We start from the raw sequence: 13,140 nt of genomic DNA on the forward strand, positions 1-13,140 counted from the left end.
TAAAGGCAGGTGGAATTTGAATTTTCATTTGAAATCGGTGGCATTGTTAAAAAACAGCCAAAACCCTCTTAAAATTGCAAAATTTTCATCTTCTCTTTCTGCTGTTGACTGTATTTAAATAGAGAAGGTTTTGTAATAAAGAGAACTACTCATTTCCAAAGTAAACACTGGACATAAAGCCTCTCTGATTTGAACATGTACCTGTTTCAAAAGAGCTGTTTTTACCAGTACAAATAGCAAAATGACTCTGAGGATCATACAGAAACCTATCGTGAGCCAGAAACAAAACTGTGGCTGAAAGACCAGTTTCTATCAAACCACAAAACATTTCTTTCAGCTGAAAGAAAATTCTCAAGTCGTGCATATTGAATTTTTCAACTACAGGTTTAAACCAACTACAAACAACCTCAGTGTATCAAAACCAGACACTGAAGTAACAATGTACAAGCTTTATATTCCTATGCAAGTTAAATCTGTTAGAATTTGCATCACCTTCAGATGCAAGTACCTCTCATTTGAATTTCAGTTTATTTAACTTGTATATATTGTATACAAGTGGGTGAAAGGCAGAAAAAGGGCCTCAGAATTGAACATCCCTGTCAGCTCCATAAAGCAGGATCCAGTAACATCTCATTCAATGCACTGTATTGCAGTTTTTCATAAACCTCTGCTTTTCATCTAAGGTCATCACTGTTTGTTGCTCCCATTCTTCTCCAACACAGACTTAAGTGTTCTGCAAACCTTCAGCTTATGGGAAAAGTGTCATTTAAAAAGTGAAGTGTCTAACAGACTTTCACCAAACCCCCAAAGTCCAGGAGGAAACAATGCAGCAGCATCTTCCCCTTGCACACGGTGCCTGTGTGCCCTGAGAACAGCCCCGTTATCTCGCCCAGTATCGGCGCTGTGCTCAGTGAGATCACTGGGAGCCACTTCCCAGCCTCATTAAACATGAAGTAACTAAGCAACAACTGCTTTAACAGTACATTCCAACTCTTCTCATCATATGGAGCTCATTCCCTTGCAATCCCATTAAAAAGAAAAACAAAACCAAACAGAATCCCCTTGGGGATTTAAACTCTTTCACTACCACAGTAACATTTTACAGTGGGAATAAAAGCTTAATTACTCAAATACCTCTTTCACTTTGGCTTTACATACACTGTGATGGATTCCTTGGTCCTTTATACTGTGTTAGGATAATCTAGTCCTTGATCATGGTGTAGGTTTCTTCACGTGGGAAAATAGTGCACTGACTACATAAACTAAAATATTAATTATTATATTATATACGTTCATTATTATCATTTATTCTATTAATTCTTTAAACAGTGAGACTGTTACCTCAAATTGTTAACTCAAGGGGTTTTGTTCTGCCTATATACTCCCCCGTTATTGTAACAGAGACCCAAACAACTCAAATTATGGCCATCATCTACCTCAGTCACTCTTCCCAGAAAAATTCCAAACACTTACAGTGATGTCAAATTTATAAGTCTGCATGTTCTACTTCTCCCACTAAAACCCACACAAATTCCTTTTAGGGGAGGACATATGTTGGCAGAGCCCACTGCTTAAATGAAAGCCACCTTCCATTTGGTCTCGCACATATACACATCTAAATTAATAAGGATTTTTAAAGTATATATATAAAATGCATAAAAATATGTATTTTATATATGTTTTACTATACCTATATACATTTAACTGCACACATATAAATTCTTTAAAGGACAGTATTTAGTCATCCACCATGATTTGCAAAAGGTGCATATAAAAGTACTCACACCATTTACCAGTTGTGTTTGCATTGTGTTACCTTCTTGTAGTGGCTCCATCACAAGCTGACACTTCAACAATAACATCTGCAAGGACGATTTAGTTCTAACAATTTGAAACAATTATACAGCGGAATTTAAAAATTAACATTCTTTTCTGGCTATGCATTTAGTTATGCACAAGGAATTTCAGGGAAAAAAGGTCAGAATCAGACAGTTTGATCAAGTGATCTCTTTAAAGGAAAACATACTTTCTGTATCTCCTGTAATCACTCAAACGCCAAGCTCTCAAACAGGATCTTTTCATATATACCAGATGCCTTAAATTGAGTCTGTCACAGGTCATGTCTCCCATGTTAATCTCTTCACAATAAGCAGATAATTAAAAAAATAATATCTATAAATCAAACTAAAATGATGGAATGTTTGTTTAGAAGTTTACCAAATGGAATGACCCTGCTGGAATTCTTTCATGTAGCCTGTGAAAATGTCAGAATATATTCCATTTAAGAGGTCACAGTCCCTAGAGATCTCTGAGTTTTGGCTTGTATGTCTTTTCACATGCTTTAATATTTGAAAATTGTTCCTTGTAGACACTGACTGATGCCCTGGGAATGCTAGGATTGTGGGAACTGGCAGTACCAATGACAAAGACAGGCTTACTGGGAAATCAGTACCTACTCCATTTGCACTCTCATCTCCTATAGGACAGGACAACATTCACATTTACAGGAGACCAAAAGAGTCCACACATTAAAACACATTTGTTTTTCCTACAGATACCCAAAACCAAACTTCCCAAAAACCCACAAAACACAGAGACAAATATATATTAATTGTAATATGCTGTGTGTTCTGACAAAGGATTTTTTTAGTAGACTATTTGCATTGGACATTTCAAGGACTATTAAAACCTTGAAGCAGGTTGAAAGCAAGAGGTTGGAAGCAACCTCTTGACATCACCTGGCCCAACCCCTGCTGGAGCAGGTCAGCTGGACAGGCTGCCCAGGACACTGCCCAGTCAAGATTTTTTACATCTCCATGGATGGAGATTCCACAATCTCCTTGGTCAACCATTCCACATGCACACATTATTTATACACTACACTATATATAGGCACACACATTTCTATTGTAAACTTATATAAGTTGTGTACTTCTCTATCTAGATCGGTCTTTCAGAATATACTTACACTGAGGTTTGGTTTTGTTGGGTTTTTTTGGTTGGTTTGCTGTAGTTGGGGGGTGGTGTAGTTAATCAGAATATCTGCATGCTGATTCCCAGCTCTCACTGCTTTCAGCTTAGTGACTATGAAACTGCTGAATTTAAGATGACATTTCCAATTATCATCTGTGCCAATCTACTACTTTAATCAGAACTAAGTTTTCCATTTGTTGTTCTCTAGTCTTCCCACTCTAGCCATCTTCTCTACACTGTCTCTCTCCCAGTTCTCTCAAGAAAATAAATTCTAAGCACAGTAACCTACCTTTGTATCATTATGAGAGGAAAAAAACACACCTTATAGCTGATCTTAAAGAAGAGGACAAAAACCTGTCCTGCACAGATGCAAGGAGAATGTCCCAAATCCCACTTGATTCCCTAATATCAAACTTGCAGTTCAAATCTATTAACTGCACAGAGGATTAAGAATTTGTCCAGAAGCCATAAAACTATGCCAAGAATGCATATTACCAGTGCTACACACTGAGGGAGCAGAAGATAAGAGATAACAGGCAAACTAATATACCAGGACTCTTTTAGATGCCAGAAAAATTCCCTTGGATCATCAAATTTATTTAAGTACTGTCATTAGGTTAAGCGTGATGTGGATCTCATTCAGTTATTTTAAGAACTGTCTTGTCTCCCAGCTGACTCGACTGGTCCCTCGGGAGGACCCAATATACACCATGTGGAGTATTTGTTTTTATTTTGGTTTGTGTTGGGTTTTTTTGGTGTCTGTGTTCCATCTTCCCCTGAATTCCCTACAGTTCCCCACAAGCTCTCGGGCTCCACAGGAAGCTGCCACTCTCCTCTGACCTTCAGTGCCTCAGGGTCTCTGTGCAGGGGTGTCCCTGTTCTTATGCAGCCAGAGGCACTGCTTTCTTTGGGATAACTTCTAATCGAGACTTTACCAGTCTTGTTTTTACTTTAAGGCATTCATTGTCCCAAGGCTTTTTTCCCCAACAAAATATCCAGGAAGACTCTTGGCTCTCTTCTCGATTAGCTCAATTCTGCTGTAGAATAGCAGCTGCCAGCCACCAGTGAGCCATGGGAGGCTCAGCACCCCCTTCTCCACCCTCCTCCACTACAAGATACACAATCCCACACAGGACCAGAAGGCAATCCCAGACCTGCTCTGGTTCTGAGTCTGGAGAAGCAGACCCTTCTCAGCTGCCATTGCCTGGAACAACAGGATTTCTCCACACCAGGCAGAGGACAGAGAATGGGCACAGTCACCATGTGAGAAGGTTTACAGCCAAGATGCAGAGCTGCAGCCGTCCCCAGAGTGCTCTAAGTCAGTCAGGACCTGGGAGGAGCCAGCCTGTTACCTGCCCGGTACAGGAATATAACCAGGCTCCCATCCAGGGACGACAGCTGCACAGAAGCAGCTCACAGGTCTCTCTTTCAGAAACTAGCAGCCACTGCCACAGGGAGATCCTGGCACAGTGAGACAGTCAAGGAAGCCACCAGAGAGCCAAGAGAGGTTGCTGTAAAACACAAGCTAAGACCTTTCCATTTTAATTGTACCTTGAAATAACGAAATAACCCAGACCTTCACACCTCCCTCTACCAGCCAAAGTGGCACACTCACCAATTCTGCAAAGGTACTAATTCAACATGCAAAACCTTTGCTCATGCACTGCTTCCTTTTTTTGATGGTATCTCCATGTGCAATCTCTTTCCATCCTTTGGCTCTGACACAGAAGGTTGGAAAGCTGCAGGCAGCATCATTCCCATCCACCCTCCTGCTGTCAGCAGCAGACAGCGGATCCTTCCCTCCCTTGCCACCTCCTGGCTCTCAGACAGAAGCTCGTGAAGCTGTGGCACAGTGTGTGGGCAGCACATTGTTCTGACTGGTACTTCAGCTGTGCCACACTGCCTGCCACTACTGGCACTCTTCCTCCACTGCAGCCCAACCCAGCAACACTCAGTCACCAGTTTTCTCCCTCGTGCTCCCAAAGAGCCTCATCTGTGTCACTCTTCTCCTCCCCCAAGCTGTCCTTCCTAAGGACACAGCACATACAGTCCACAACCCAGCATCCTCCAGGCAGGGATGCAAATGGGAGCCTGTTTCCCAAATTCCCTTTCTGTGAGCACCCCAACTGCTCACATGACAGACAGGGACTGTACACCCATGGCTGTCATGAGACTGCCAGAATCACAGACACGTCTCTGTGTCCACGCAGGAGGTGACAACTGTGAAAAGCAGAACCCACAAAATGGTAACTTTTGCTGCTTTTTAGCAAATGGAATAAGAGTTGGGCTTCAGAGAACAGGCAAGACAAAATGCTGCAATATACAGGGCACAGGGTTACATGATCAGTGCACTGCATGTGTTGCCTAATTATCCAGGAAGATGCAGACTAATGAGAAACTGAAATTAGTTTCATTACTAAGCCAGTATTGCCCAGAGCCATTAACTTGAAACCACCTCAAATGAAAAAGAACCTTAAAATTGTGACAGCTCAGAAGACCAACATACAACATCCACCACCAAAATCATCCATTTGTCTTTATTCAGGGAGTAAACACCTCATGTAATAAATGACTGGAAAAGCTTAAGACCCTAATGCACTCCAACTGTTTTGTTATTGATCTTCTGCTGGAAGTTAAAGCCTCTTCAACAGAGTTGGCACAGCATGTAAGTGTTCCTTTGTGAACTCGAGGGACATCAGTTCCACTGGAGCTTCGGCTGAGCCGTGAGAATCTGCACCAAAAGCACCAGCTCTGCTCCCCTGGACTCTCACAGCTCCTCTGCTCTGCCACTGGGATCTCGGGGGGCACAGGGCAGGGAGCAGGAGCACAGTGTACAAAAGGAGAAGGGAGTGTCATCTCTGGTGACTCTTGGCTCACCAGGCACACACCTGCCACTTCACCACACTTCTGCTACCCTCCATGCTAAACAAAACCAAAGCACAAAACTCCCACCCTTCCAGTGTCATTGGAAAAGTTGGAAACACAGTTTCTGTACTAACTTGTGCAAGTCAGCTTAACAACACTGTGCAGAGTAACACTGGAATTGCTCAGCCTTCTGCTGGAATACTGCCAGAAGACTCACTCCAGTAAACAAAAGGTTTAAAGGATCACTACCAAAGCTCCCAGTAAGCACAATGCTTCCTGCACAAAAATATCCAACCAAAAAACCCCCTTTTTATTAAGTGCCACTGTATTTCTGGGTACTGAAATCTCTTATGCTCACAGAATTTATAAAATAGTGACATGCTAAAATATTCCAGCAGAAATCCAGTTTTTGGTAAAAAGTAAAAACAAAGAGTAATTATTAAAGGTACTTTTAATATGAATCCATCACATTCAAATTTCGCTTTTATACGAATTTTCTTCTGACTTTCATTGCTTCCACAAAAAAAAATTACTTTTAACCAAATCAGCCAAAATCCCTTAATCAGCTGAGCGACAGTTTGGCTGCTCTGGAGGTTTGACTGATTTAAACTCAACACATGATATATGATACAGATACCCATGTCATCCATCGTGATTTTACAGGCAATTAGGAAAAAAGAAGTTTTCCAGAGGTATATCTACACACACACACACACACACATATATAATTCTAAATATAAAATTATATATGATTATATTATAATATTATAATTATAAAATAAATAAACAGAAATTAAATAAATTGATAATAAATAAATTAATAACCCCAGAACCCACCCCAGGACCCCCAAAACCCATCCAGTACTCCACAAGCTGCAAGGACTCCCCCTAAAGCCAGAGGGACCCCACAAATCCCCACCAGGGACCCCCTCAAAGTCCTCTGTCCTGCACCAGTTCCTGGGGGGGCTTTGAGACCCTCCCCCCAGGACTCTCCAAAATGCATCCAGGGACCCCAACAAACTACCCTGAGGCCTTTAAACTCCCCCTGACCCCCAAAACCCACCCAGAACCCCAAACACATAAAATTTTATATATATTATGTTTGGAGTTTGTTTTCAGCATATAATGTCGAACCGAGCTTTGTGGGATACAAGGTGAAGCATCAGTTCTGTATTACTTTTGCAGAAAAAACCCCGTTTCTCGATAATGGTCTTGTTTTGTCTGACACTGCCCCAAGTGAGCCCCACCCTTCCCGAGCAGCTGTGGCCACAGCAGCTGGGGCTCTGCACTCACCATTCTTGCGCTCGGTGAGGGGGGGCAGGCACTGGCTGGGCTGCAGCGACAGCTCCCGGAACTCGTGCGCCACGGCCTCGCTGTGCGGGCTGGGGGCCAGCCGGGGAGGGGGCCCCGAGTCCTCCTCGGCATCCACGGGCCCCAGGTGATCCATGCTGGGCAATCCTCTGCACTCTGGGAAAACAAGGGCACTCTTAATCACACTGCACTCGAGTAACAAACGTAAACCACATTGGCGCGTTTTTCGGTTCGGGTTCGGGGTTTGGTCGCTTCCTTCGCACGCAAAATTCAACCTTAGAATTATAGGGACGTTATTTACTGATTCCCCACAGATACTACGGGTTTGCAAAAACAGAGTTAAGCAGTGTACTGACAGGCAACTGAACAGTGGCCTGGTTCTGAGAGCAGGACAGTGTCCCTGCTCACCTGACACAGCAATTGCACTGTGGATGCTCAGGATCTCCTGTGCCCAACTCCAACATCCCTTTTCTCAGTAACTTATACCAGAGAATGCTCAATTAACATATGATAACATACAAATGGCTTTGAGTACTTTGAAGCACTGCACAACTTTCCTTTGTACCCAAAATCAACTTCAGTATTAATCCAGGACTTCACCCTGCCTCAGGACTATGTTAGAACTAATTGCTCCTCCATCTCTCCAGCAGGGAAGACTTTTAGGCATGAATGTTTTACAATGAATTTTACTGCACACTAGCTACTTATTGTAGAATACAGAGTGGAATAACCCCCCCAATTTATTATTTCTTTCCTTCCTATCATTAATGTGGTACTTAATCTACAGTGAGGACAGACAGAACTATGAATTACTGGTGCAGGCTTTTCATAGCTCACAGAACTATCAAGTCATTAAAATTTCAATCAATCAATATGGACTTCAGTGAAGTCTATCCCTGGATTCTTGGAAACTGGAACAATATTACCAATTCAAGAAGATTCATAAAAATGAAGAAATATTATCGTTAGACTGTTTGTTACTTTGTAATCCTTTTGCATAAGAAACACTACTGCTTGCCCATACTCAGCCTTCCATTTCAAACTTCAAGTATGCTGCACAGAAATACCACACGTGTTGGGGGGTGTATTCCAAGGTTTTTAAAATGCAGTTTCAATGACCAGACTCAAAATATTTCAACTGTTACGTATTCTAAAAAAATAAAGATGACAAAAAATTATCATGAGCACCAAAGAATGGCCTACACTAGAAAAAGAGGTAGAGGATCATGTTCTGAAAGTGTCAATTGAAAAATAAGAAATATAAGCAAGTTCTGCTTGATATGTACACCTCAGCAGAACAATTATGATGGTTAAATGCATATTTTTCATTATTTTCCCGAGTTACCAATTGGTGCTTTCACATTAAATGAAGACACATTAACTTACTCTTATGCAAGATTTTTTTTCTTTGTTCTTAGCTTTCAGAAGCACAATTCACCCAGCTCTCACTCGATTTCCTGACATTACACTCTCCTCAAACTCCCACTCACTCATACAAATTAAGTACATTATTAACTAAGCAAGTCTCTTCAGAGCAGAATTTAAGAGAAAATTTAGCTGCTTATCTGCTCATATTCACAGCATTTGATCCACAATTTATTAGCTATAAGTTGCCTTGGAGTCAGTTCTCAAAGAGATTAAGCCACATGAGCTGTATTCATGCTTTCAAATCCATGTGAAATTCATAGAAACACCTTCTTGTACTGAAGGTTTAACACTCGTTATGCTGCACGTTAGCCTTGATTAATTATTTTCCCCATGACAGATAACTAAATATCATGCTTTAAATTAAACCAGCTTAACTCTGATCACTTTACAACACACTGTTGGACTAGTTACACATCCACTTCTTAAGGTTTCTTTGAGGAATGTACGTAAATGTGGGTTTATTGTCCAGATTCCCCTCAGAAGAGGGCATGCAATGCAATGGGATTGATTGCAGCACTGCAGCACAATTCAAAACAAGCCTGACTTCCCACATAAAATGAGCGTGATCTGTGGCTTGAACATGAGTAAATCAGGCTCAGAGGGACCTTCTGGAGGTCACTTAGTCCATCCCCCAGTCCCGTGGAGTTACCCCCTGCTCAGGAACTCATCCTGTCAGGGGCTGAAACCTCCACAGCCAATGATTTCACCCCCCCTGGGGAGCCTGGCTGGGAATTCCCTGCCCACCCCTCCACACAGAACTGCTCTTCTGCTCATGGGACTCCCAAGTCCCAGTTTTCACTGTGGTTTCACACAGTACATGAACTTCATCATTAGGAAAACTCTAAAGCCAAAGTTCTCCACTGCAGAACTCTAACCCTAATTTCAGAGTTTCTAGTTCACAGTAAAGTCTCAGATATTGCAATTACCTTCTCCTGTTAAAAATCCAGATATTTTCCCAAGTGATCCCTTAACAGTAGAACAACCCTCCTGCTATGACTGGAACCCTATTGCAGTGTTGCTACATAATCTTAGAATGAAAGACGCTCTAGAATTCCCAGAAAGCCTAAATCCCTCAAATTCCTCAGTCAGATCTCAAATCACATTTTGCTCTCATTCTTTTCATCATTGCTGATGAACTGCTACTGTATCAAACTACGGAAATATTTCTGAGCTTAGAACAACAAATTCTCTTGACCTTCCCCCAAAAAAGAAAACACACCTCCACACAACATTTATAAGGGCTTTTTGTAGCAGGGAAAAAATGTCTATAAAGCAGTATCCTTACAGCTCCTTACTGAATCAATGATCAGAACATCTAAAAAATATTATGAAGATGATACATTGAAGACTTGCAATAATAAAATATAAATAATTAATTTGATGCTTTTCTCTTGGTCGATTAGACTCTAAAGAACAATTCAGCTCTTCAGCTTTCCGAAGAGAACTCCTAAACTTGGCATCCATGAAATTACTAGTTTGTCTTAGGCATAAGGTTTTCCTTATTGACTGACAAAGTAATTGGGAAACTTAAAAACCATTTTGATAAATAACTTTCCAAACAAAGAAACAGACAAAGAAATAGGGAGGAAACGAGCCATGTCTCTGTCAACAACATCTTTTTACACTGCTGCACTGCCACACTGCTGCTTCTCAGCACGTTCATTTTAGCTGCTCAGGAAGATGAGTACAATGGCTTTTTCATCAAGTGGGTGCTACGAGCAGCAGCATTTACTCCACATGAAATGAGTCTCAAGATATGCAGAACATCTCCCATTCTTTTCAGTCTTCCAAAGCCATATTCCATTCTGACATTTCCAATGTAACTGATTGTTTGGACATCAGCAGTTCAAAGACAAAACCCAGTAGCAGAAAACATTAGTCCACCTTGTTTAAAATCAATCCTTGCACAATAAAGACTTCATGCAGTAACCATGTGCAAAAGTGAGAAATCTCTCTGATTTAGAATGTAATATACCATGATACCATCATATTTTATATTAAAGATAACAATTTGCCTCCTTTTTCTCATTTATTTGAAGCCTCCTCAATCTTGAAGAATTATTTTATATTTGCCATCTGCATTTACAGATGGTAACCATTATCTATGGAACCCCTGACTTTAAGCAGACCTATACACAAAGTGTATTTATAACATAACTGAATCTCAACAGTAAAAACATGTACAGGAGAAATACAATTTTAAAAAATCCATACTATTAAAGTTTCAGCATTCTACTCTGCACAGCCCAAGAAAGCACCTTTTGTACAAGGCTGGTCTGACAGAATTTAGTTGTCACTTCAGGGGTTCTCCCTTGCTTGAAACTAAGAAATCTAAAGGTTAAGTTGTATGAACCATCATTACATATGGTATGAAAAACTGTTGGAAAGCACAGTACCAACTTACTTGTGGCAACTGAAATAAAAATACTCCACTGTTCCAATATTCCCAAAAGATTTCAGGTGGTTGTTTTTTGGTTTGGGATTTTTTTTTTTAAATGCAGAATTCAGCGAAACGTTTGAGAGTAGTAAAGTGAAAACTAGAAAAAAATTATTTTCCTACTTAACCTTTAGAATAGATTATCAAAATAGAACCTGCAGCAGCACTGCAAGGAGGGCTGTGGTTCACATTTCTCTGACAAGTACACAGAAACAGTGTTCCAGCCCTGGCAAACGAGAGCTCTGTACAATGCATGAGCCTTATGTAAGTGTTCTCACAGATTGTAGGTGGTTGCTATCTTCTTAACTGCTGAAGACAAACGCTTCCTTTATTTTTAAACATTTTATCTTCAAAAGACAAAGTATATTTCCTTAGAAAAATCTTATAAGGGAGGGAAATACATACTTCCCTGCTACTTGAGACATTAGAACTGGTATTTTATTCAGGACAAACTGTGAAATCTGGATGACACTGAAGTAGGAAATCAGCTTTTACTTTAGAAATCCACTGGAAAAAACCAGTTCAAGAATCACAGTGCATTGCAACTCTGGCCAAGTCCCATGGCTGACCTTAGCACTGCTCCCTCATTCACACCTGCAAGGGACCTGGGGCACCATACACAGGGCAGGATTTAACAGAATTACCAGCCACCAGGTTAGACACCAGGCTCCAGATTTACACAATCATGGTGGGAACATGAGCAATCAGTTTCTACATTTATAAAACTCAGTAAAATTTAAAACTCTGTAACTTGCAGTTTGTAATACATCAGAGTTTTTAGAGAATACTAGAATTGCAAAATGTTGAGTGTGGTTTGGTTTTCTTACTTTTTTTCCTTCCAAGTGCCAGAAAACACTAAACACTAAAAAAGACACTTCAAAAGTAAATGGAGATCCAGCAGGTTCCCAACAGCTGCCAAGGAAGGCCATTTGCACTAAACTCTTCAATCTTCCTGTCAATGCCTGGAAAGACCTGGAAATCTGTGCAGTGGGGCTGGAGATGACAATAAGCACTGTTACAGTTTCCTTCCATGTGAGCAGTGAGCATTGGGGACCTGCACCTGAGATAATGTGCCAAGTCACACTGAGACCAACCTGCAATTCCTGTCTCCTAAAGCAGGGCCAGGACTCTGCATTCAGAGCTCTGCTGGTCCCACCAGAGCACAGACACACCCTCAGCAAACTTCCCTTCTCATCTCCAAAGGAGCCCAGTTCCCGTGGTCAGACCCCTGGAATGCTCAGTTCCCCCTCTCTCCCCAGGATCAACGCAAGTTGGGCTTGGACATAAACACTCCAAGTACATGGGAACATTCAGCTCCCTGAACAATCCGGGAACTGGAAGCTTGGAGAGTCACTTCCCAGAGACAGGCCCTGGGGATGAAATACCCACTTCGAGGAGAGGAAAAGGTGCAGAGTTTCTAGAGGACGACTCCTCTTGGCACGCTGCCCATCAGCAAGGGGTAACACGAAAATAAAGAACAGCTCCCGGGGCTGGCTGCAGGAAATCCAGCTCCAGTCAGTTCCTGGAGCAATCCCAAAGCCAGGTGTCTGCTCCAACGGCAGGAACGCTCCTCAGTCCAGGACACAGGTTCCTGTGACCTCTGGAATGCCCCGTGCTCTGTTGGTGGACACACTCCATATATGCACAAATTCATTGCAGCTGGGCTTACATCCCATCATACAGCTGAGATCTTATTAAATTCCTACAGGAAAAAGGGTCCTGAGTAACCAAACTGAAAGACAAATAACAGTAATTAAAAAAAAAGCTCTGGCAATACTTACAAAGTATCTAAAACCCACTTACAGGTATTTTTCCAAATCACTGACCTGTCTTTTGCACCGTGTCATATATTGGTGCTTTTAAAATAGTAAAGATGTAAAATCTAAAAAGCAACCTTTTGCACTTAGTACTGCAATTTTAACAATGAATTGGTGCAGAATAGGTTTTTAGTTGTTTTTTCTTTTTCATTTTTTTCAGTACGTTTCAAATCCACTTTCTGATAGAGCACTTAGAACCACTGAAGATGAATTTATGACCAAGTACAAAAAATAATAGACATGGAAAGTACTTGCTATTAATAATCATCCAGATTATCAGTAAATTAACTGAATATGTTGTTCTATTTC

The 13,140-nt window shown here is 41.2% G+C and overlaps 1 protein-coding gene and 1 long non-coding RNA gene across 7 annotated transcripts in view; one reads left to right on the plus strand and one right to left on the minus strand.

Annotated features, from left to right (window-relative positions):
* LOC116794692 overlaps positions 1-13,140 on the plus strand; it is a 73,386-nt gene that overhangs the window by 48,277 nt on the left and 11,969 nt on the right. The gene's annotated exons all lie outside the window — the stretch shown is intronic.
* Positions 1-13,140, minus strand: part of MRTFB (myocardin related transcription factor B) — a 72,136-nt gene that overhangs the window by 44,523 nt on the left and 14,473 nt on the right. For all 5 annotated transcript variants that reach the window (XM_032703572.1, XM_032703575.1, XM_032703571.1 and 2 more), the window contains one exon: positions 7,132-7,305. In XM_032703572.1, the coding sequence (XP_032559463.1) occupies positions 7,132-7,285 (154 nt within the window). In that variant the 5' untranslated portion in view covers positions 7,286-7,305. The remainder of the gene's footprint in view (positions 1-7,131; positions 7,306-13,140) is intronic.

The sequence above is a fragment of the Chiroxiphia lanceolata genome, chromosome 16 (assembly GCF_009829145.1).
Source record: "Chiroxiphia lanceolata isolate bChiLan1 chromosome 16, bChiLan1.pri, whole genome shotgun sequence".
Classification (NCBI taxonomy): Eukaryota; Metazoa; Chordata; class Aves; order Passeriformes; family Pipridae; genus Chiroxiphia; species Chiroxiphia lanceolata.